The 26,382-nt window shown below is 44.1% G+C and overlaps 1 protein-coding gene and 1 long non-coding RNA gene across 2 annotated transcripts in view; both read left to right on the top strand.

The window, feature by feature from the left end:
- TMEM266 (transmembrane protein 266) overlaps positions 1–26,382 on the top strand; it is a 98,677-nt gene that overhangs the window by 27,032 nt on the left and 45,263 nt on the right. The window contains exons 4-5 of the mRNA XM_072627117.1: positions 409–563; positions 5,369–5,442. Of these exons, the coding sequence (XP_072483218.1) occupies positions 409–563; positions 5,369–5,442 (229 nt within the window). The remainder of the gene's footprint in view (positions 1–408; positions 564–5,368; positions 5,443–26,382) is intronic.
- LOC140517418 (uncharacterized) lies at positions 15,967–17,531 on the top strand. Its single transcript, XR_011971581.1, has 3 exons — positions 15,967–16,083; positions 16,477–16,564; positions 16,723–17,531. It is a non-coding gene; the product is annotated as an uncharacterized lncRNA (long non-coding RNA).

Genomic DNA, 26,382 nt, shown 5'->3' on the forward strand with positions numbered 1-26,382 from the left:
TCTGCATTGAGCCCCTCCCTTGTAACAAATAAAAACAGCTTATGAGAGATAACCAATATGGCATCTGTCTCTAACCATGTATGCAGCATTTGGCCCCCATAGCCCCTCACCTCTCTGTCAGAAGGAGGAAGATCTGTTTCCTTACCTGTTCTATGGGACCAAGATTGGTCATCATGGTCACTTTCTCGGTGTTCTTTCATATTTATTATAGTCACCTCTTTGCTGTGTCCTGCATCAGTTTGGGCCAGTTTCCCCATGTTTTTCTGCTACCCGCTAAGCCCAGGGAGACCAGGAGACCTGCCCAAGGTCACACAGCAAGTCAGTGGCAGTACATGGACAGGAACACTGGCCGATCATCTGTATACCTCTCAGCTCCTTGCCTCCCCTCTCTCCATTTTGTTCCACTAGGTCCAACTGGCTGAAACCATGCTGTGGAAGGCGGGCCTCGGTGTGGCAGGTGTTCTTACTGAGTGCCAGTCTCAACAGCTTCCTGGTGGCCTGCGTTGTGCTGGTGGTGATTCTCCTGACCCTGGAACTGCTAATAGACATAAAGGCTCTCCAGTGTGAGTAGTAAGATAGATCCATGTATGTGTGTGTGGATCCGTGTCTACCTTTATTGATTTATTCTCTGTGTATCTACATGGGGCAGGGTTCTCCAGCTAGTAGCGCATCACCTGTGGGTGGAAATTGTACCTTTCTTTATTTTAAACTTATTTTTTCATTTATTTATTTTTAAATTATCTCCCAGTTATGTATAAAAGCAATTTTTAACATTCATTTTAAAAACTATGAGTTTCAAATTCTCTCCCTTCCCCCCACCCTGTCTCATTGAGAAGGCAAGAAGTTAGATATAGGTTATACAAAACATATAGGTCATGCAAAACATTTTCATAATAGTCTTGTTATGAAAGAAAACAGACAAATAACTTAAGGGAAAAATTTTTTAAATTTTTAAAAAGTATGCTTTGATCTGTGTTCAGACACTATCAGTTCTTTGTCTGGGGATGGATAGAATTTTTCATCCTAAGTCCTTCAGAGTGGTCTTGGATCATTATATTGCTGGGAATAGCTAAGTCATTCACAGCCGATCATCTTACAATATCGCTGTTACTTTGTGCACAGTACACTTCACTTTGCAAGTTCGAGCATCTGCTGTACAAAAATCTTTCCTGTCCCTCTTCTCTCCCTGCCACCACCACCACCAATAATTTCCATCATTTATATAGCAAACGTGGTTTATTCCTCCCAATAAACCTGTGAGGAAGGTGTTGTTATTATAACCCTGTCTTATAGATAAGGAAACTGAGGCAGACAGAGGTTAAGTGACCTGCCCAAGGTTGCCTACACTATGTCCAAAGTGAAATTTGAACTCAGGTTTTCCCACTTCCAGACCCAGCACTCTAACCATTGTATCTTCCTCCAACAAAGAGCATGGGGCTTGGGGAAGAAGTGAGGATCTGCAGGCTGGTAAATCAAATAGTTGTCATCATCTCCCCATCAGAGTCATGAGGCACAATGCGAAGATTACTTCTGGAGTTCACAAATGACCTTCGCATTCAAGCAAAGACTTCCTCTGCTTTCTGCTTGGTCAGTGAACCAAAGAGGTCAGGTCTCTCTCGCGTGTGACCCAGGATATAGCCAGACTGACCCTAAGTCCAAGTCTCACTTCTGTACTTTATGTATTACTACAGGCAACTTTCGAAACCTCCTGGGTCCTCGGTTTCCCCAGCTGTAACACAAGGAAGTTGGGCCCCATGGCATCTATCCTCTTCAGCTCTGAATCTCTGGTCTTTAGGCCCCTTGAAACATCCATTAGAGACGCTCTTTCTAACAAAGGATGCTTGTAAGAACAGACTGACTTTCTCTGCCGGACAGACTCATTTGACTTTAATGTGCCTGGTGGCCCCTCGGTCCCAGTGAAAGTATTTCTCCGGTGTGGAGCTGACAGATACTGGCTTTATACTCAGCCAACCTGTCTTGAATTAAAGCACATTATATTTTCCTTCCCCCTCCCCCATACACACTGTCTGATTTTTATGCGATTTAATCATAATAAAGACTTTGGTTCCATGCCGTGAATTTTCCGTAGGTCCCTTGCCGCTTCAGGTTGTAACCAAGCCGTTGGATAGAGCTAAGAACCTAGCAGACACTGACTGGAATTTTGCTTAAAATTAAGTATCCAGGAGATTGGTTTTGGTAGGAGATCCAATGGCAGCTCATAAAAAGCATCTTAAATTCCATAAAATGTACGGCCAGAGATTTATGGCTCTTCTCAAACAAGCCATAAAAAAATAAAAAATAAAAAAGGTCCAGGAATTCATTTGAGAAACAATGGCCAGAGAGAGTTTTATGTTCTCGGTCTTCCTCTGGTCTCCTCCGAATCACACAGATGCTGGGCTCCCTGGATCGTTTTCCACTGATCCCCAGGCAGTTTGAGGCCCAGAGGAATCAGGGGTAGTTTAAGGGGCAGAGCTCCTAAGGCTACAGAGGCTTAAAAGGAATGCATCCACAAAGTCAAATCCTCTCCCTTTTACTTCCTTACTGATCTGATCCTTGCCTTCCCTGTGAAGCAGCTAGGCAGGAACAGTGGTTAGAGCTCTGGGCCTAGAGTCAGAAAGACCTGGGTTCAAATCCTATCCCCAGATACTTACTAGTGATATGCTCTTGGGCAAGTCATTCAACCTCTGTTTGCCTCGGTTTCCCCAACTGTAAAATGGTAATAATAACAGAACAGGGTTGTTGTGAGGATCAAATGAGATGACAATTGTGAACCACTCAGCACAGTGGCACAGTGCCTGGCACATATTAGGTACTGTATATAAATGCTTATGCCCTTCCCCTTCCCCTTCCACAGGGGGCTCACTCTCTAGGTCTTTTGGTATTATTATACTTTGAATATAGCCGTGTCATAGAGCCAGTCTGGAGCCAGAGGACTCTGATGGTAGCTATGTCAAGTCAACAAGCATTTATTAATTACTTACTGTGTGCCAGGCATGCCGCTAAGCCCTGGGGATACAAAGAAAGATGAAAACAGTCCCTACCCTCAAGGAGCTCCTAGTCTGACAACACAGGAGGGAGGTGGCAACCTATAAAAACTCAGTATAAGCCAGGTCCAGCAAGAGAACTTGGGGGCACTCACAGAGGGAAGGCACTAACATTGAGAGGAGCTGGGAGAGGTTTCCTGCAGAAGCGGGACTGCAGCTGAGATCTGAAGGAAGCTGGGAAGCCACGAGGCAGAGACGAGGAGAGGTAGAACTCCGTCTGCCAGGGACAGCCAGTGAAGATGCCCAGAAGTAGGGGGCGAGTAGCATGTGTGAATTATAGCACAGAAGCCAGGGCAACCTTCTGAAAATCCCTTCCCTTCCCTGCCCCTCTACTTCTTCATCTGTAGGATGGAAAATAATACCCTCCTTGCAATATCTAACTCATGAGGCTCCAAGAAGAGCCTTTTTTATAAACCTGAAATGGGAGCTAGTATTATTGTTAGAGAGAGGGCGGCATGATGGGTAAACAAGACCAGGACTCTGACACATACTGGCCATGGGACCTCGGAGCAACTCACTTAGTCTCAGGGACCCTCATTTCTATCCTCTTTAAAATGGGATCAGTTATAGTCTGGAGAGCCAGCCTCAGAGCTGGGAAGACAGATTCAAGCCTTACCTCTGATGCTCGCTGGCTGTGTGACCCTGGGCAAGTCGCTTAGTTTCTCAGTGATATAGGTCAATCTTTTAGATTATAAATTACGGAGAACCAGTTTACATTGGTAGAAGGTGCTTCCTCACCTGGGACCTCCCTACATTGATGAAATCACAGGTTTAGTTAAAACTCCCTGTGTGACTTTGAGCAAGGTACTTCCTCTCTGTAAGCCTCAGATTCCCCTCCTGTAAAGTGACGGGGTTAAATGAAATGGCTTCCAAGGTCCCTTCTGGCTCCAAGTCCTATGATAATCCCTTTTGGTACCTTATTCCCCTACACCTCTTCTGCTTCCAGTCATTTAGGTCCATTATACTGTCCCCTGGTAGGCTAGGGTCTCCTACTGGGATGTGCAACCCAGCCTTCCCTCCACATCAGGACCCCACACTGTGAGCTTTTCATTCCTTAGAGGTGTTTATATATACTCAGCTGCTGATCTGATACAGGAAGGAGGCTAAATGACCAGCCTCTCACCCTGTCCCAACAAGGAACATAGGACAGCTTTCGGGGGTACCAGAGCTGAATGTCTCTTCCTAAGGTGATCCTGGAGTCTCCTTGAGAGGTCACTCCTGTGCCTAGTCCTTGGAGCTGCCTAGTTCTGACATTCAGATTTTAGAAAAGAGAAACCCCAAAGGGGTCCCCAAATCCCACCTCTGTGACTGGGCAAATCACATAACTTGCCTGAGCCTGTTTCCTCATCTATAAAATGAAGGGGTTGGACAAGGTGACCACTGAGATCCCTGCCACCCTATCACTGACAGAGGCTCATGCAAGGCCCCTACTGAGTCATCTAAACTGGCCATCCCTCTGTTTTGACAGACACCTCCTTGGTAGGTCTTCCAAGTCAGCTTCCTTCCCCCATCATCCTTGCAGGTAGTGACTAGAGATAAAGAGGGTCACCAGATGTCAGGACTGGAAAGGTCCTTATGCTACCCAAGAATGCCTCACCTCTTCTTTTTAACATGAGGAACCCAAGACTCAGAGAGAGAAAGAGGCTGGTCAAGTCAAAAAGCAACCCAGTGGTCAACAAGCACCTGTGTTCCAGACATTGTGGCAGGTTTTGTGTATATTAATACAAAAGTGATTTGTCCTGCCTTTACATTCTCCTTATATTAGCTTACGTTCTACTGGGGGATTTCATACCACATTGGTGCTTAAAGAGACCTTCCTTTTACAAATGAGGAAACTGAGATCCCGACACGTGAATTGATTGACAGGGTCACACAGGCAATAAGTAAGAGTTGGAATTCAAGCCCAGGTCTTCTGCCCCCAAGTCTGGTGGTTATGACGGTTGCATTTGCTGGTGCTAAAGACCTGGGGCATCTTCCCATGGTTAGCTCTTAAAGCCTCCCATTGGCATTGAGGCAAAGGAACTGGTTGTCCTTTTTCCCCTGGTCTGCACACACACACATACACACACACACACACACATCCCACATGTACACGTGTACTCATGCACACACTCACTTTCCTTAATGATCATCTTTGAGGTTTCCTATCAGTTGACTTCTATGACACTATTCCTGGGATGATCCCACAGTAGATTTTGCCCTGAACTCCCTAGAGCTGTCCCTGGTTCCAGACCGCCTAGTTACTCTCTAGACTCCCTCCCCACCCATATACTTAATGGTCCTTGGTCCTGAGCCTGGTTTTTTTTGTACTGTGTTCCTTGCAGTTTCAAATTCATCCCAGTTTGCTGGAGTCAGTCACTGGATCAGCTTGGTCATACTGTCTGTGTTCTTCTCAGAGGTAGGTAAAACATTACAGCCTTTCTCTTGAAAGAAAGTCACTTCCTAGCTGTGTGACCCTGGGCAAGCCATTCACATCCCTGGCCCCAGTTTCCCCATCTATAATATGAGAGGTTTGGAGTTGATGGCCTCTGAGGTTCCTTCTAGCTTTAAGAATATCATTTGGTGAAAGGCCTGTCCTCTCTTTTCTGGCTTCTGGGATGTTAGTCAGATTCTTTACCTCCCTAGTCCAAGGTTTTTAAAACCATTTTTGTGTTCTGAGCCCCTTGGGCAGTCTCGTGAAGTTACAGACCTCTCCTTGGACTAATTATATTGAAATGCACTTATCAAAGAATTAAGGAAAAAAAGTTCATGGACCACCAGGTCTATAGAGAACATGAGTTGCATTTGACCAGGAAATACAGCAGGAAGTGATGTCAGAAATGCCAAGGCCCTTTGGGCAGAAATAGCTAATAACAAGTCCAGCCACCTTCAAGGTCCACCTTCAGGGTGCTATGGAGTGGCCCCGGTTTCCTGAAGGCCGTACTAACAGAGCCCAATCTCTGGGTGAATCTATGGAGCCAAAGCACTTTGATTTAGAGATGATGTGCTGTCGTGAAAAGAGCCCTGGCTTTGGTGTCAGAAGACCTACCTCTGTCCTGTTCAACCTAAATGACTTTGTGTCCTAATTCCTCTTGACCTCATCTTCTGCATCTGTAAAATGGGGAGAAGGTGTTGGAGTAGATGGCCTCTAGGGTTCCTTTCAACTCTTGATTTATGATCTATGAGTATGAGCTTGGCAATAATTCAATTCAACAAGTATTTATTAAATACCTACTGGGTACTTAATACATAAACACATGTGCCAGGCACTGGGGCTACAGGCTAAACAATCCCTGGTCTCAAGAAACTTGTATTCTAGTGGGGGAGTTAGTGTGATATAGATATAGGTATAGGTATAGGTGTAGATATAGAGGGAGATTATGGAGGAAACCAATTAGATGGTATCTAGATAAAGACAGAACAAATATAAATAAGTACAACCATATCCAAAGGACTACAGTAAAAGGTGTTTTGTAAGGGAAGCTACTAGCAGCTGGTGGGAAAGGGAACCAGGAAAGGCTTCATGCCAAGGGTGGTGTTTGAGGGGCTTCTCAAAGAAAGACGGGGCCTGTGTGAGGCAGAGGCAAGGAGGGAGTGTCTTCCAGACACCTGACACAGCCAGCACAAAGGCTCCAAGGTGGGAGATGATGGTTGTAAGTGAATAACAGAAAATCCAGTGGATTTGGTTTGCAGAGTACAAAAGGAGGGAGCAGGGTCCAGTGAGGTTGGAGCCAGGTCTAGGAGGACTCCAAAAGCTTTAACAAAGGAATGTCTATTTTACAGACCCTGAGGTGGGCACTGGGGAAACCAAAAAACTGTACCTGCCCTCAAAGGACTTATGTTCTAGTGGGAGGATATAACAGGTTCCCAGATCAGTAAACACAAGGCAAAGTATGTGCAAACTAATGCAAAGTCATTGCAAGAGGTAGAGAGCGGTAATAACAAGGGAGATCAAGAAAAGTATCCCAGAAGATGGGGTCCCAGAGACTGGGGGATAACAGACAATGTATTTGCTGTCCAGAGACCAGACTAGCACTGTACAGAGAAGCTCATCGCCACAGGGTTGGCCTCCAAATCATTCATTTCTGACCTGCAGAAACTTATGAAATGGTTTTCTAAGATGTGGGAGGGTTGCAATCTGCTCCAAGGGAAGGCTGTCCACCCCACTGAAGTATAGACTTTTTCATCCAGATTTTGTACCTTCTAGGATTCCAGCTTTAGAACAAATTACATTTTTATCAAGTGCCCCCCTTTTTTTCTTAGATTCCTTCTACTTTAACAGTCACTCATTTATTCAAAAAATAAATTATTGTAAGCACATAGCCTCATTATGTGCTGTGACCTATCATGAATTTCTCTGTTGCCCTTTGGATCATTAGCAACTTTAATCCTTTAGAGATGGAGATGTTTTAAGATTGGTATTCTATAGAGCCTCCAAGAGAGCATTCATGTTGAAAAGCTAGATTTTTGTACCAGGGAACAACTTAGGAACCACTTCACTGTTTCTCAAAGTCAGTCTCTTCCTCCTGTTCAGTTCTGGATCTGACCTATTATTCTCCTGTCAGACCTATCCCAGATTTATGTACTTAACTGATGGACTTGATCAATGGAGTGGCTACCCAACTGCATGTGATATTCTAGATAATAGTCCTTTTCAACCATTTAGTTTTTTCTGTATAGATTGTTGTCTAATCTTTTTCTGAATATTCGTGGATCTCATTGAAGAGGCCCTACAGACTTCTGGAGCTTGAGGCCAATCAGTATAATATCACATGGAAACTGGCACACCTAGAAATCTCACTATCTGTAGAGATTCTCTTTTTCATTTGGACCTTGTTCTCCATAACAGTGGCAAATACTGTTGACTACATCATATTTCTAATGGTGTCCTACTTGTGAGAAGTAACATAAGCATTGAGGAGATTTATGATCAGACAAAGTGTAACAGATGGATACTCAAAGGGATGCTCTAGAACCCACAAACTATAAAGAGATACAAAGGAGGGCTTCCAACCTTTGTGGAGGACCTCAGGGAAAACATGGGCAAGACCTGAGTAGGATGAGAATGTCTGGCTGAGTCTCTATCTGCACCACTAGAGGAAATACCTACATTGATGAAATCACAGATCCATGAAAGTATGGAAGCATGTCATAAGCCTAGATTAAACTATGGGTACAAGGGGATGTAGTCTAAGGCGGCTACTCTTCCTCCAACAAGGCCAGTCTGGCTGGGGAGACTAAAGGGAAAGAAGAATATGACACAATGATGTGAGATAGAAACAGAAGGGAATATGTGGTCCCAGCCTAACACAGTGGGCACTTAATAAATGCTTGTTGATTGATTCAGAGTCAAATAAGGAGTATAGACAATGGGTACTATAGGACCTAAGAGGAGGCTGAGCTGACTATGGTGGTGGGAGATAAGCTGGGACAGAAGAGATCACAGGTAAGGAAGTGAGAAGAACAGTTTGGGGAGGAAGATACTTCAGCAAGACCAGAGATGCAGAAGGAAGAGTGGCCGACCATTCACGTTGGAGTGAATTTTAAAAGATGAAGTAATCATCCTGAAAGGTAAGAGAAAGAAAATGTCCTGAATTTCCGAGCCACTGGTATTCCATGCCTCAACCAAACAAATATGGGATATGAAGAGTTCAGGGAAAATAAGGTCCCTCTATATTAACAAGTGTCAGTTTGTTACTATGATATTGGTCCTAATTCTGAGATGGAACATTACTCTGGCAGCTGCGTAGAGGAGGGCAGGAAGAGCTAACACATAAAACTTGAAGTAATGTGAACAATAATAATTATAACAAATGACAACAATAACGTGTATAATACTTTAAGGTTCTTGGAGTACTGCTGGTCATCTGACTGAGGCGATGTGTGGTAACTGTTGGAATCTGTTAATAGTCAAGAGGCAGTAAGGGGCAGTGAAAAGAGTAGTGGATTTAGTCAGAGGGGCTAGGTTCAAATTCAGGCTCCATCATTCCTACCTGGAAACTCCTACCCTACTTGGACAAGTCATGTAACCCATTTGTCTTAATTTACCTGTAAAATGAGGGATTTAGACTGGATGCTTTAAAGGGCTCTTCTAGCGCTACATCTATAACTCTTACGAAAGACTTCATGGAAGAGGTGTGACTTTGGGGGACCTCAGAGGATGGATAAGTTTCACACAGATGAAGAGGAGGGAGGAGGGCATTACTGGAAAGGGAAAATGGCATTGGCAAAGCCTTGGAGCTCAGCCTAAATATGTTATGTTTCCATGAGGACATCTGCCTACTCCCATGCTTGCTTGCAACATTTGATGCTGCTTGGGCTTGGGGCAGGAACGGGGGAGGGAGGGGGTGAAATGTCACTCAGGACTCCATGGAACTCAACCCCTTCTGGTCTCATTCCAAAACGCTACTTCTCTGAAACATACTCATGTCCCTGGAGTGTGTTTGTCCGCTGGCATTGGGTTACCTTGTGGATGTTCAGAGCATAGAATGTGTTTCACCTTGCTCTAAGGCAGAGAGTATAGAGAACAAAACCCAGCAAATGGAGGAAGCTACACAAATCTGTGCCATTCCTCAACAAAGTGAGTGATTTAGGGGTGTTTTGGACACCTGCCCCTAATGTTCTCCGTTGGCCATCCGTTCTCCTTGTATTACCTCCTAAGCCCCCATGCCCCTGCAGTGCTGGCTAGAGCCAGCTGTCGGAATTGCCTCAGACCCTAGCAAATGTGCCATGGATCAGCGAGTGCCAACACAAATGTTTAGCCAGTTGTCGGAGCGCTTTTCTTGGATCCCTCTGCAGGCAGGATGTTGGCTCTTGTAAAATTTATGACTCCATGTGAATTCCCGTTTCCTTCCTTGTCACTGCCAGACCAGAGATGTTCCGTCTGAAATTAATGACCCCTCTCTGCGTGGGCATCATGACTATCCCACAGTGCCCAGGGAGACATCTCTCTGCAGGCTGGCAGAGAGCCGACGGGGGTGGGGAGACTTCTTCCTATTGGAAGATTTTGATTCCCATCCCTTGGTTGAATGCTGCCAGGCTCCCAAAATCAAAAAGGATAAAGGGAGGTGTCAATCAAGAAGAATGGAAAAATGGGAGTCTGGGTAAACTGTGCCTGTGCCTGGCACAGAGGATGGAGTTTTCTTCTGAGTGAACAGCCTCTAGTGAGTATGTGTGTTTCAGCCTTTCCTGTGATGCCCCCAGTGTTCCTTCTGTGGAGTGGCACTCTGAAGGGGAAAAGCAGGGCAGTGGAAAGAGATTTGGTCCAAAGATGTGGAACTGAGTCCCACAGTAAGGAAAGAGACCTGATTCTGGGGTCAGATCTGCATCTTGGTGAAGATCTTGCCTTAGATACTTATCACTTAACATCCCTGGACCTCAGTTTTCTTATCTGTAAAACGAGGGGCTTGGACTAGATGATCTGCAAGGTCCCGTTGCAAGTTCCAACAGTTTCTGAGCTTATGCATCAGGCATGGCAGGATACCACTTACTGGGGAAAAAAAAAAACCCAAAGATATCCTGACTCGTAGAAATGCCTCTGACCTCAGACCGGAGGTGGGCACTCTATTGTTACCTAGTGAGTAAGAAAGTCAATCACTCTTTTGGGTAGGTTGTTTCACAGAAGTAAGGATAGAAGGTGATGGAGTCAGCAGTGTCAGGCCATTGGAATCACTGTGGCCCTTACCACACTGGGACTGCTCTCGAGCTACAAGATGAGAAGGATCTGTAGTATTTAGTGACTCGAGCACATTAAGCTTAATGATGCCTTACATGTATGTAATACTGTGATACCTTCTGAAGTTCTTTGATCTCTCTTTTCTCATCAGATGCTCATGACAAGTGGTGAGGTAGATGAGTTGGTATCCCCATTTTACAGATTGACAGACTGAAACCATAGAGGTTAAATGACTTGTCAGAAGTCACACAGAAAGTGGTAAAGGCAGCAGGGCTAGAATCCAGGGGTTGGGATCAATAGTTCTGGTTTTTATCCAGTAACAGACACCATACCACCTCCACAAATTGTGTAGAAAGGACAGGTTATAGGAGATGAAATGAGACTAAAGGCACAGAAAGGGGACAGGACAATATAAGAAAGAGAAGACAGCACATTCTTTAGCCCTGGGAAAGGAGAGGGAGCTGTGATGACCAAAATGATCTAGAAACACTGAGCCCCACTTGGATGAAGCTGGCAACATCACCCATCCTGGCTTTTTTAGTCAGAGGGGAGTAGCTCAACTCCACATTCCACCTTTTAATGAATTTTCTAGTCATGCCAAGACTACGTCAGTTTGGCTGGTGTGTGAAGAGAAGCAAATAGTGTGTAATGAAGCTGGAAAAGTAGTTTGGAGTCTGATGGTGAATGACTCTGAATGCCAGAGTTAGAAGTTTCTACTTTATTCACAGGTCAGAGGGACAAATGAAAGTTTTTGAGCAGAGTGGTACCCAGCAGAAATGATTACTCAGGCAGTCATGTAAAAGGTACACTTGGGACAAGGGAAACAAGGCAATGAGACCAATTCAGAGGCTCTTTTAAAAAGTCTAGGCAAGCATATGAAATCCTAAGCTGAAGTTGTTGCAGGATCCATGGGTAGGAGAGGTCAGATTTCAAAAAGATTATTGAATGGATATAGAAAAAGTGAGAGAGATGGGAAATGGCACTAATGTTTCAAGGTTAGGAGACTAGGAAGATGGTAGTGGTAGTGCCATCAACAGAAGTAGAACACAGAGATAGGAGAGGGGTGCCAGTTTGAAGGAGAACAGTGAAGAGTTCAGTTTCCGAAATCACTGACTTCTGGCCCACATGGTAGTAAACAGATTCCAGTTGTTGAAGGTTGGCAAGGACAGAGTGTGCCCTTTGCCAGGTTAGGACTATAATAGTCTTCTGCCCCAATGGTACTGCCATAAGTTCAGCTCCATCTCTTTCTGAGGCTATGTAAGAACCTCAGGGAAGCTAAAGGCACCACAAGGCAGCATGGCTCCTGGGAGGGTTGAAGATCATACCACATGCAGCCTTCCTTTTCCCCAGCTTTGGTATCCAGATGTAAAAATAGAAAAGAAGTCACAAAAGGGAAATATGCTACATGAGGGGCATATGGGGAAATAGAGATGGGTATCCCTATCTCCAGCTTCCATCTTGAAAATGGAAAAGAGCCTCAACCAATCAATCAGCAAGCATTTATCAAATACCTGCTATGTTCCAGGCACAATGCTGAGCACTGGGGATGAAAAGACAAAACAAAAACACAGTTCCAGTCATCAGGAAGCTTATATTCTAAGAGGAGAAACAATATATAGATAAGCAGGTATGTAAAAGCTACCTACAGAGAAGATGGAGGACAACCCTACAGAAGAAAACTACAGCAACTATGGTGGGAGGGACTGAGAAAGACTTCCTGTAGAAGGTGGTGTTTGAACTGAGACTGGAAGGAAGTCAGGGATCCTGAGAGGCAGAGGTGAGGAAGGAGAGCATTCCAAGCATGGGGTGGGGGCAGAATGTGCAAAGGTGCAGAGATGGGAGATGGAGTACCATGCAAAAGGAAGAATAAGTAAGCCACCATGGCTTAGTGGGAAGGAGACTTGACAGGGACAGAGGAGCTAGTTCATTGCTCTGGGGTAATTAGGCAAGAGGACCAGGGGTAGTAGGTTCAATCCCCTGGTCTGGAGTCAGAAAACTTGGATTTGAATCCTGAGTCTGACATGTACTGACTGTGTGAGGCAAGGACAAGTCAGTCTCTCTGAGCCTAGGTCTCTCCATTTGTAAACTGTGGAGGAAAAAGCCACATATTATCCTGGGCTTGGTTCTTCCTGTTATTACCTGAGAGGTCTTATGGGATTCACCTCTATCTAGAAGGGAGGAGTTGGAGGAAATGGCCTCAAAGGCCTCTCCAGATCTGCATCCATGACCCTCCAACCCCTGCCTCACCTCCTCCAAAGATGCCATGAAACTTAAAGGAGATAACACAGGAGAAAATGCTTTGAAAAAAAAGCAAACGTTCAAATTAGAGATTCCCAGAATCTAAGACCCTCAGAAACCATCCAGTCTAGCCTCTGCCAAGCCAAGAATCCCCCTCTATTGTGCCTGAGAAGCGGTCACCCAAAGGTCACAAAGACTTCCAGGGAGGGGGGATCCCACTGCCTCCCAAGCTGCTCATTGTACCCAGGGACTCATTCTTATGACTTTTTCCCTTACCTGAGCCCCTTCTGCCCATTACTTATAGCTCTGCCCTCTGGGGCCAAGCAGAATAAATTTAAAATCTCTTCTTTGAAATAATTGAGAAAAACGGATATGCCCCCCCTCACCCCTTCTAAGACTTCTCCATGTTAAACATGTGTGGTTCTTTTGGCCCAGACTCATGTGGCATATTCCTGAGGCCCTTCACCATCCTAATTTTTCTCCTCTGGCTGCCCTTCATCTTGTTAATTCCTTCCCAATATGTACCACCCAGAGCCAATCACAATAATCCAGAAATAGTTTTTCTAGGACAGAGTGTACAGGCTTTATCATTTCCATAGTCCCAGATAGTCTCCTTCTCTAAAGTTGGCCTAAGATTGAATTACCTTTCTTTGCTATCATAATACTATTAAGCTATATTGAGCTTTGTGGCCCTCTAAGACCTTCATATCTTTTTTGGCGAACAAACTGCTTTTTAGCTTGGCCTTTGCTATCTTATAGATTTGATTTTTTTTTGTACTCAAGTGTAAGACTTTTTGCATTTTTTCCCCTATTAAATTCCACTTTATTAGATTCAGTCTAATTTCTAACTTGTCTAAATCTTTCTGGATCCTGATTCTGTCATCCAGCACAATCCCCACTTTGTTTTACCTGCCAATTTGAAAAGTATGTCATCTCTCTATTAAGGTTATTGATTAAAATTTTAAAGCAGTAATGGGTTAAAAAAAAGATCATTGGAGCACTGCATTGGAGACTTTTCAAGTGAATATCAAATCATTAGTGACTACCCTTTGACTTCATCCATACTAACACCTAGTCCACACTGCTCCATCTTTCCAGGAGAATGGCATGAGGCTTTGTTAACTGCTGTGATAAATATTAATGTTACATATAAAGTATAAATAATTGGTAAATTACATTCCCCTTATCTGTAAGTCTAGAAAACCTTTCAAAAATGGAAAATAGGTTAGTATGGCATGACCTGTCTTGAAAAAGTTATGCTGGGTGCCTCCTTTTCTAGGTATTCATTGACCATCCTTCTAATATTACATCCTAGAATTCTGCTAGAAATAAAATATGTAGTTTACCAACTCCCTTCTCTTCCCTTTTATGGAACTGGAATAACTTCATTTTCTCTAATCTTCTGGTTCCTTTCCATTTCTCCATGATCTTTGAATGAGTGGCTCAGCAATTACATCTCTCTCAATTCATTGAAATGAAAAAAAATAATAACTTCTTGGAGCAGAGAAAACCAAAACAATTTCAGCATTTGGAAGCCTTGCTTCTCTCCATCATCGCTTATCCTGCCAACCCCCCTGGATAAATGGTCCAATCGCTTCTTTCATCTTTTTCTTTTCCTCAGTATAGTTTTTTTTAAAAAAAAACTCAGCCAATTTTTTACTATCCTTGGCTTTCCTCACCATATGATTTTCTCAGTCCTAACACTATTCTCATAAGATTAAGTCACACTTTTTAATATTCATTTTCTGTTACCTGCCCTGGTATCTATCATATACATATGTACACACACACACATATACTTACATATATACATATGTATTTATAATTAAAATCTAAATTCGTCAGTGAATTCCTTGTGTACCTATAATAACCTTTTTAAATAGCATCACCTTTATCTCCTCACTGGAAATGATTTTCTTTCTGCTTTCAAGAACTCCTTTTTTTTAAAAGTAAAATTTGCATTTTAATTTAAGTAGGCAATTTGGTGGCATTGTGGACTTGAAGTCAAAGATACCCTGAGTTCAAATTCTGCCAATTACTAACTGTGTGTGTCCTTGATCAAGTGACTTAACCACTCTCAGCCTGTTTCCTCAGCAGCAAGACAGGGTTAATAATAGCACCTTCCTCACAGGGTTGTTATAGGGATCAAATGAGATCAAATGTGCAAACCTTATATAAATGGTAGCTACTATCATAGCTATTATTAAACATATCCCTGTTTCTCTAACCAAAAAAACCCATACATATTTATCTTCTTTTTAGAGATGCTTTCATTCCAACATCACCTTCATTTCCAAAATATGACTTTCCCAGGGAGCCATTCCTTGCAAGAAAGATTTAAAAGAGGAAAAAAAAGATGAGGACTTCACTTTTGAGAGCTCACTTTTCTTCTGGCACTGCCTTTCCCTTTAACATTTTAGTCCACAGAAACCTACCTACCCTTCCTCTGATCCTTTTGAAATCTAGTGTTTGGGTTAACATGACTATGGCTTTCCTCTCCTTCTCTCTAAAAAATTCTAAGATGAAGTCATCATAACCGTATGTCACAAAATTCCTACCATTTACACCCCAGAAACCAGCTTCTTCTTTAGTGAGAATCAGATGCGGAACAAGATATCCCAGTCTTGGTTCCTCTTCCTTTTGAAGGAGAAAATTATCACTTAAAGCCAACCAAGAAATCTTCAACTGTTCTTCGACTGGCAAAGAGAAGAAAAAGGTCTAGCAGATTTCTAGATCATTCAAATACTCTACTCAGTGGTGTGCTAGAGAGCCAGTTGTTAAATTTTCAGTGTGAGCATTTGCACCTCAGAAATCCACAAACTCTACAAATCAGGGATTGATGTATTGCTTTGTTGACTGTTTAGATTTAAGAAAATGCTGAGAAATTATTGGTAATACAGATTAAACTTAAAAGAGCGTCCTGCATAGATTTCCTGTCCTCTTGGAGAACCTGGTAAACATTTACCACTACACCACTGCCTTTCCCATTGTTGTGTCATGCCTCCATGCTAGGTTTGTCACCATTTCCTCAAATGCTTCATCTTCCTCCTTCCGTCCAGATGATCTGAAATGTTCTCAAATGAAGATATCCCTTCTGGGTCTGCTTCCATCGATCTCCATCTGATTGCTCTCCACCATATTTCCCCGGTGATTCCTAGATTTCTTATCTGAATATGGCTTCTTAATATGTATCTCCTCCTCTTTTTGAACCTCCCTGTAGCTTCTAAATGAGATGAAGCTTTCCAGAGTCATATTCCAGGCATAGATCTCATCTCCCCAAGGTGCAGGGATATGGATGAGGTTCATTCTGCTGCCTTATATTGCGATATCAAGCTTATCTTGTTCATTATATGTATTCTATGCATTTGTGCATAACAGACTGCTGAGACCATGTCTCTTTTCTTGCAATTTGTCTCCTGTTAAATCCTCATAATCTCTCTTGTTAATCCTCTTTCTACATCAGTTGAATGTATGATGCCTATCTTGGTGGATGGATTATGGGTGTTCACAGCTTTCTTCCTTTTCCTTCCTTTTAACCAGATGTGCAAGACTCTGGGTCAATACAAAATTCAGGACTTATCACTGTGCTAGCTCAGAAAGGGATCCTGAGGCCAAGGGGTGACCCAAGGTGAGTAGATATGTCTTCTTTAAGCCAAGAGCAGGTTCCCTTTGGTAAATAACCCTCTCTTCCTTTCATATTTCCCTTCGAATTCAGTTGTTTTCAGATGGAATCTGTGAGTAGAACAGCCCAAAGTGCCAACAAACAGTTTTCCGCTTGTTTTTCAGGTGCAGCAAGAGACTTTTTACTCAATAACTGTGATAGCAAAAGAAACCTAACATGTTGGACAAGAGACTTGGATCCAAAAATATCCTAACAGGCTGGCACGATGGGTCAAACTGAATAAAATCAAACTTCATGGAATCAAATGGAAAGTCCTACTTGGGTTCAAATAATCAACCACACGGGTACAAGATGGAAGAGGCATAAGGATGCAAGAGTTTGAGTGAAAAAGATCTGCAGGGTCTTAGGGAACTAGAAGCTCAGGATCAACTGAGTATGAGAGAACAGACAAAGAGCAACCGTGGTCTCAGCTTGTATTAATAAAAACATAATGTGCAGGAAGATGCTAGTCTCACTGTCTTTTGCCTCGGTCACACTGCAACTGAAATATCATGCCCACTTCTGGGAGCCATACTTTGGAATGTCCTTGACTGGCTGGCTTGTGTTCAAAGGAGAACTCCTTCAAAGCTGTGCCCTGAGGATCCATTGAAGGAGGCAGAGATGCCTGGTCTGAAGGTCAGGCTTCGAGGGGACATAAACATTGCCTTCAAATGAAGATGGGATATGGCTTGTTCTGTTGGGTCCCAGAGACAGGACTAGGGGCTATGAGGGGAAGTAACAAAAAACAAAAAACCCTTTCAACAGAAGGAGAAACATCCCGACGATGAAATCTGTCCTCAGATCTGTCCTTTGACTCACAGGCAATGAGTTCCCCTTCCCGGTATCTAAGAGGGAGCTGGACGCCCACTCAGTTGTATTTTAGAAGACATTCCTATTCTGGGATCTGGCAGACTGTGAAGTGTCCTGAGATCCCTTCTCCTCCATGAGTCTGTGAAATGACCCCTGAGTCAAACTGAGTCAATACTTATTAAAGGATACTTTACTCCTAGGAAAGTGGTGGTGGTGGTCTTTCATTTTCAAAGAGGTCCAATGACTCCATGGGCTGATGTCTTGACCTGCATGTGAATTGAATTTAAATGAGGCAGAGATGTTCAGGCCAGTACATTAAAACAACTTGTTCATGGGGTGAATTACCCACCATCACCACCACATGGAAGGCCCTTTGCTCTCATCTCTTCCTCCCTAAATCCTCCTCACTCTTCTGCCTCCTCTCTTCCATGAAGCCTGCTGTGCCCAGCCCAACCCAGCCAGTCCACAGTGATCTCATAGAAGGGAACTCTGGCTCCCTGTGCTCCTCATTCCAGCTGTTTATCATCCAGTACCCTGTATTGTTGCTTAACTGCTTCAAACATTCATGCCTTGTCACCCAATGATATTGTACACTCCTTGAGGGCAGGCGTGGTGTCTTCTCCATCTTTGTGTACCCATCTCTGTCGTGCCCAGAAGTGTTCAGACCCCTTGATTGAATGAATGAATTAAAATAGACTTCTTGTGTTTGTCTATATCCTTCCTTTTTCTCATCTTCCTGAATTAAACTAAGCATATGAAGTGACTTCAGTTAAGCTCCCTGGAGCCATTACCACCTAATCCCGCATCCGCCAACACATGTTTCTTGACACTAGCCAGGTGGGTCCACTGAAAGGGAGGGGAGTGAAGCGTGAAATCTTTTTAGGAAGGGATTGCCTGATGAGCCTTCCAGGTGCCAGCCATGAGCCTCGGAATGTGCAAGCCAGTCAAGGCCCATTAGCCACCCTTCCCGTTCCGCTCCTGGTGTACCAGAACACAGCACCCTGTCAAAAGGAGGATTTGGAGAAGGCATTGAATTTTCCACGCATCTCAGTAGAAGGAAAAGAAATCTCTTCACATTTGGGGAATTCACTAAAAGGTCAAGCACAGAGTCTAGAGTTGCTCCCTTCCATCTAAAGAGGCCAAGAGGGGTTAGGTTGCCAACTTCCTCCATGCAGACCCCAAGGCTTCTGAAGGATTTGGTTGTCAGAGGCCTCTCCGGCTACAGAGCAAACATGTGAACAATATAGAGGACAGGACCCAAACAGAATGAAGGAGGGCACTTTCTAGACTCCTCTACTCCCTTGAACATGGGTCTCACCACACCAGCTTAATTCAAGGTCCGGTATTCCACAGGACTTTTGCCCCTCAAAAAATCATACCTCCTGGAAGAGTGGGAAAAATGCTACTTTTGGAGTCAGAGGACCTGGGTTTGAATCCCAGCTCTGTCACTTAGTCCCAAAGTGATTTGGGGCCACTTTTCTCTCTGGGTTTCAGTTTCCTCTTCTAAAGAATGAGGAAGTTGGATTTGTGTTAGCTTCAAATCCCAGGATCCCATGAAAGTAAACCATTGTGTTTGCTCCTGCTAATCAGCCAGGGCTCATCATGAATTCAGAGCAAAGGTATTTCATGAAACTGCATAAGAAAAGTATCAACAACACAGATCTCCCCACAAAACTGTGAGACATTTCCCTACAAATCTATCCCATCAATGGAAGGAATGAATACACCTCAGGAAGACTCACGAAGGAGCACACTCATTGGAGTTATGGCCAGGGAGTATTTGTGAAAGGACACATAGGCACCCAGGTGTCTGAGGTATGCACTTAGGAAGACATACATGTGGGAAATGTGTATTTGTCACATATACCATACAGTAGGATGGTCAATGTTTTCCGACAAAGCTGTCAACCTACTCCCACTGAGTCTGCTTCGCACGGGTCTCTTGTATTGTGTGGTTTCTGCCAGTCGTGTGGCCACAATATGTCTATGCAAGGTACTGCTTCCTTTGAGTCTTGTGTAGTTGCTACTGGACAGTATTCTGTTGGTCAATGGTCATGTGCCTCTTCTGCTTTTGTGGCTAAACTCCTTTTTCTATGAGCTTTCTATCTCCAAGGTGCCTGCTAGTCATCTTGCCTCCTGTCTGCTCAAGTGCAGTGACTAGGAAGCCCTGAATGCAATGAAATGTCCTCCCCCAGTTCTGTTGTCCATCTTTTCATTATATGTGGCTCCACCATGACAGTCTTAAACACCAACCCATAGACCAGGGATCTCCCTGATTTTGTTTCTGGCCACTGGGCAGCCTCAGAGTGGAGAGAGATCAATGTCCTCAGCAGGAACCTTGGCAATAGCTGCTGCCTCCCTGCTCCGTAAGTCAACTGTTCTGACTCTCTCTTGTGTATATAAAGGGCTTCTCACACTTTAAAATATCAGTTCTTGTTCATCTGAGATTGGTGTCCTTATCGTTTCTTTTTTACAGCTAGGGAAACTGAGTCTGAGAGAGGTAAATGACTCTCTCAGAGTCACACCAAACAAAGTCAGTTTTTGTTAATGTTGTTTCTCTGACTTATTCTATATTCAGCTCACCCTGGTGGTCATTAGAAATAATGGGCCTGCTTTGTCTTTGGAGTCCTTGGTGCCTTTGAGACCATAGCAAGGCTCTGGGGCCCCAGAGCAGCCAAACTGGTGCACATCCACTCAGAATAGGTGAAGCAGCAATCATTTCAGCAGGTCCTCCTCCGATTCCCCCTGCTTCAAGAAGCCATCTATGGCCAGACCAGACCTCAGTGCTTTTACCCTCTAAACATTTCTGAAGGCTTACTGGGACCAACATAGTTTCTGAAGGACAAGCAATAACAATTATACTGCTAATACTGATGATTAATGATAACTGTTATTATTTATTTGCCCTTCCAGCTCTAGGAGTCACCCGCATTGGTGAAGGGAGTTTCCTCACGTGGGAGTTCCCCATACCAATGAAATCATAGATTCAGTCCCTCTCCCTAATAATAATAATCCACAACTGCCTGGAAATTCCAGGTTTGCAGAGCACTTCATGCACATGATTTCTTTTGATCCTTCCAGGAACACTGTGAGGTGGGTGCTGGTATTATCCTCATTTTATAGATGAGAAATCTGAGAATTGGGTGACTTGCCCAAGGTCATACAGTGAATCAAGTTTCCGAGGTGGGATGTGAACCCAGGTCTTCCTGACTCTAAGTCAAGAGTCTGCCTCTGCTTAAAACTGGAGTGAGGGCATTTGGAGAATGATGACCAGGATTGGGGGGAGGAGATTGGAGACCATGTCAAATGAGAAACAAGTCAAAGAACTAGGGATGGTTAGTCTGGAGTAGAAAGTAATTTCTACATGATCATTGTCTTCCCTCTCTGGATGTCTCCACCTCTTCTCCCTGGAGAAGCCCCTGCCCTGTTGCTCTCCCCTCTGATTGGCAAGGTCTTGGCTGATTGGGACCATTTCTGAAGGCACCCAGGCCTCCCTGTTCCACCCCTCAGTCTGGACTTCACCTCCTCACAATGACTCTTTGCAGGTGAAAAGCCTCTCCCTTACTTCCTCCGCTAACCTTGTCCACATTCCTTTATTTATTGCCACACCCCATTAGAACACAAGTTCCTTGGAGGTAGTAGGAACTTTCTTGCTTATATCTTTATCCCCGGTGCTTGGCACAGGCACTTAGTAAGCACTTAATACATGTAGGATCTACTTAAGTCTATCTATAACTCTGTCTCTATCCACCTACCCATCTTTGTATCTATCATTGATTGATCTATCCTCTATCTTTGCCTATCTGTCTATCTATCTACCGGTCTATCTATCTACATCTGGAAGTGGGTTGGCTTTGCTCTGCTTGGTCCTACAGGTCTGAATAAAGAGAACGGGCACAAGTGGATTTTAGGTCTCTGGAAAGACAAGCTTCCTAGTGAGCTACATGTAGAATAGGCCACTTGCCTCTTGAGACATGGCTTCCCCCTTCCTGGAGTTCCTCTGGGAGGCTGTTATATGGTATTTAATAGAAGACATTCAGCATTCCAGCACTGGTCTGACTATGCACCTTCAGTGCTCCCTTCCATCTCTGACCCTGTGGTTTATCAAATTCCCCAAATTGAAAGTCTCTTCCACCTGGACTGATGTGGTTAGCACAATCAGGAAGGAAGCAGGGAGAACCATTATCCTGGGAGTGATCACCATCATTTCCATCCTGGAGGGAGCTTGGCTCAGCTGAGCTATTTAAGAAGAAGCAGCCATCAGCTCCTAGTGCTGATGTGGTTTCTGCATTTTTATTCTGGATTGGACTGACATCAGCTAACACAGACATTTCCCTATACAAAGAATAGAGAAGACTGTATATAAAATTATGACTGTCTATCATGTACATCTGCTAATGTGAAAACATAGGATCACACATCTCAAACTGGCAGAGACCTTAGAAAGAACTGGGTCAAACCCTCTTGTTTTACAGATGAAGAAACTGAGGCCCTGGGAAGTGATGTGACTTGCCCAGGGTCACGGATGAAGCAGGCATCTTACCTGGGGTTTGAATCCAGCTCCTCTCCTGCCAGAGCTGGTCTTTCCATCCTACTGAATCTTCTTATATTTCTCTAAATTCCTCATATACACACTTCCATACAGCCCTCCCAGTATGATATTCTGCTATCATAATTCATTCAGCCCTCCCAATCAACAGGCATCCACTTCATTTCCAATTTGGTTTTGGTTTTTGCTGCTAAAGAGAGGACTGCCCTGAGGGGTTGATATTTAAAGGGACCTGTGATCTCTTGGAGTTGCATGTCCAGCAATGAACTCTCAGGGTCAAGTGGTATGAAGAGTTTAGTAAATTTTCTCCCTTAATTAAAATTGTTTTCCAGAATATTTAGTCTTCATCATTTTGCAGATGTAGATGGATCTGGTATAAATGGAGAGGGGGAAGAAAGAAGGGCTGTGGTTGCAACTGAGTGGCAGCAATGTTGAGTCCTTGAATGTCTATAGAGCACTGGGCCTGAAGTCCAGAAGAGCTGAATTCAAATCCTGTTTCAGATACTTAATAGCTGTGTGACCAGGCAAGTTGCTTAACCCTATTTGCCTCAGTTTCCTCTTCTTTAAAATGGGGATAATAATAGCCCTTTCCTCCTGGGTTTTGTGAGGATAAAATGAGATAATAGATACAAGGTGATATATAATTTCTAACTGTTACATGTATATAAATCTTGACTCCTCAATGAGACTATGTCTCCCGAGGGCAAGGGCCACATCCTATCCTTTGTGTGCACTCGCCCCACCCCCTAGTCCATTCTCTGATTACATCAAAAGCTCCATCATCTCATGATCCCTCCATGCATGCAGACCAAAGACCTTCCTGAGACATCTTCATGAGTTACTTTGCACATTTTTATAGCAATAGTTCCAAATTGCTCTCTGGAATGGTTGGATCAGCTCACAGCTCCACCAACAACAAGCTAGTGAATGAATTACTTTGGTCAAAGTAAGTTCTCACTTGATAACTGAATTTCTTGTGATAAGCGTCTCTGAGCTTAGGGGAGCTGGGCACCAGGCAGTACAAGGCCCATTGGGACCCTCCTCACCCTTCTATTTTGCAAAGATCTCACAAAGTCCCTTCTATGCTTTGAGATCCCCAAGTTTCTCTAAGGCACCAAGGCATCCAAGGGCTGCGTTTAGGAAACACTTAGTACTTACTTGTCCAAGTTGCCACTGCAGAAGTGGGCTGAGAAATCGCCTATTTCTTGCCCTGGTCACCATACACTTAGAATCACAGGATATAGATCAATGGGTCCAATTTCCTTAGTTTACTTACTCAGAAACTGAGGCCTAGGGAAGCCAGTGATTTGCCCAAAATGCTACCTGGAACAAGCAGTTGGGATTTGAACCCCTGTTTGATACCAAATCCAGTGTCCCTGGAATGCTCTCCTTGGGTTAAGATGAGGACTATTCTAACTATGACAGCCTGAGATTCCTGACTCATAGACAAAGCTGTAACAAAGGAGTTTTCCCCCAGGGCACTAAAATTTAGAGGATGCAAACATTGGATGCTTGCATTCCTTTTTTCCATGTGAGTCACAACAGTGACCAACCCTGACGCCCTCACCTCCAGTTGAATTTCTCTGTTACCTTGTGTTACTTTCACATCATGGATGACTTGATTTTTGACCCTGTGTTACTTGTCCTGGAGCATCCAGGGCCTGAGCTGAGCCTTGAAGGACCCTGGGAAGGCCATTCCAGATGTTTCTAAGGGCTGGGTTCCAGCTGCCCCATTCACTTGCTTTTTATCACTTAAACCCTGAAACCCTCATCATTTTACAAGCTCTGGAGGCTCCCTGGGCGTTAAACGCACCATCTGCCAGTTCCGTGTCTCTGGGGATGGCTCACTGCTTCTCAGAGAAGGTCTGTGTGGGGGAGGAAGGCAGCAGTCCCAGCCTGGGCACCTGTTGTTGACAGCTTTCTTCATCTTGGCCTGAAGAACTATTTTGTCTAGACTCATTTCACCTCTTGGAGACCCTCAGAATCTTGGCTTTGGGAGGGACTTCAAAGCCTAATAGTCTGATCTGTACCAGAACAAGAATTCCTTACATTGTACCTAATGGGGGAGGGGAGGTGGTCATTGAGCCTTTCCCAGAAGACTTCTCCTGAAGAAGAATACTGTGAGCTCTGATCCCCATACCTTTGATCTGGGGCATTGTGGGGGCCTGAAGTAATGGGTCACTCAACAACTTTTAATAAGCTCCTGCTATGTGCCAGGCACTGAGGAGATGAAGGCAAAATGAAGGAGGCTCTGCCTTCAATGTGTTCCAGAGGCTGTGGGTTTGGACGCCATAATGACATTTCTGGTTGGGTCCTGCTCCCCTCTGTCCTGTGAACAGGGCTCAGAAGTTCAGTCCACACAGGCTCTTTGGAGGCTCTGAGAAGCCAGAGTTTGGGGGCACTCAGGGCTAAGAGCTGAGTGAGTACTGCATTTCAGAGGCCAAAATCCCCGAGCTCTGGGCACAGCACAGTTCTGAAGATGACTTCATATGAAGCAGCTGGTTGCAACCAGAACTGGCCACCAGTCAGTAATAGGGAATTACTGTTGGGACACTGATGTAACAACCACTCATTGTCTTTGTTCTTCATTTATCCCTAGAACCATAGAGTCTTGGAGATAGAATGGAACTTAGAATATGGGATGTTAGACCATAGAATGTCCAAGATGGGAGGGACCTTAGAACACAGAACATCAGAGCTAGAGGAGCCTTAGAACACAGAGTATCTGAGACAGAAGGGACCTTAGAATACAGAACATTGTCTAAAAGAGGAATCTTAAACTGAGAGGGAGATTAGGACAGAGAACGTTGGAGTTGGGAGGGACCTTAGGACACAGAATATCAGAGCTAGAGGAACCTTAGAACACAGAGACAGGAGTCCTTGGAATGAAGAATGTCAAATGTAGGAAGGACCTTGAAACCCAGAACATTTCTTATAATGTTGGGCTAGAACTGGAAAGTGCCTTAGAATTTACAATGTTAGAACAAAGGACTTTGAATGTTAACTCAAAGTGAGCAGTTAAATTCTGAGTTTATAGTCCCCTTCGAGCTGGAATGGATTTGAGAGGTCAGCTTGCCCAAGCCCCTTATTTTATAGATGAAGAGCCTAGGTCCCAGAAGGGGCAAATTATTTGCCAAAGGACACACAGGTGGCAAATAGCTGAGACAAGAGTCAAGACCAGATCCTCTAGTTTGAACATGTTGTATAAGATGGGTTTGGGGTGACAGGTTGAAAGCTTCCAGCCAACCTGAAACTCAGTCAAAGTCATCAATGTGACACAAATACCCTCAAAATAACTTAACTTCAGACTGCATGGAGAGAAGTAGGGGGTCCCAGCTAAAGGAAGTGAGGATCCCACCATCCCCTGGCCTGGTCAGATCCCATATGGAGGATGGGCCCGGTTCTCCAAGCCATGTTGTGGGAAGGATATCTGTACACCAACATGTGCTCAGAGGGTAGTAGCCAGGTTGATGGGGTAGGGAGAGGTAAGGGGATCAGAACCCACAGCAGCAGAAATACATGGGCAAGTTGAGCCTGAAGAAAAGAAGACTTGGAGAATGTGATAGCTGCCAGCAAGTATTTGAAGGGCTGTCATGGAGGGATTCGATTTGTTTTATTTGACTCCTGAGAGCAGAACTAGGAGGGAGATGTAGAAGCTGCAAAAAGAAAAATTTAAATTTGATGTCAGGAAAAACTTCCTACCAATGAGAGCTGTTCAAAAGTGGAATGGGAATGGCATGGAGAGAGGGTGGGGTGCCTTTCCTTGGGGGATGGGGATGGGAATGATGATGATGATGATGATGATGACACTTCTTGGCTGGCTCACCTTTCTCTGCTATCCTATAATGCCTCTCCTTCATTGTCCAGGATCAAGGTGGAAGTGGATGAGGCTGTTTGCCATATTCTGAGCTCCCAGAGATAGCAACAAAAACCAAGGAGCCGAAGAAGAATGTTGGATTTCAATAAAATAGATCCCATTCATTCCCCAGTCCAAAGTGGAGGATCAAGATGGTTTTCAGGATAAATAGTAGCTGGATCATAGATAGAATTATCATGTCCTCCAATGTTATTACAAGAGCAAGATGAGTTCTTGGGTAGGAAGCATCTCTCTAGGGTGATGGGGCCAGGATGTCTTGAGTAAGGAATCTCGGCTGTCTCCTAAGGAGCCTGCTTTGCTATTGTTAGTACTAGATGACCTTAGAGATCTGTTCCATTTCCAAACTTCTAGAATCTCCTGGGGTTGGAAAGGAAATTAAATTATTGGGTCCAACCCTTTCCTTTTAAAAAGGAGGAAACTGAGGCCCATCAAAGGGAAATAGCTTGCCCATGGCCACAGAATAAATAGCTGGGATATGAAGGTATGGGAAGACCAATTTCAATTTCATATTAAGAAACAATTAGAGCTATTTCCAAGTGAAACAGGTTG

The sequence above is a fragment of the Notamacropus eugenii genome, chromosome 1 (assembly GCF_028372415.1).
Source record: "Notamacropus eugenii isolate mMacEug1 chromosome 1, mMacEug1.pri_v2, whole genome shotgun sequence".
Lineage (NCBI taxonomy): Eukaryota > Metazoa > Chordata > Mammalia > Diprotodontia > Macropodidae > Notamacropus > Notamacropus eugenii.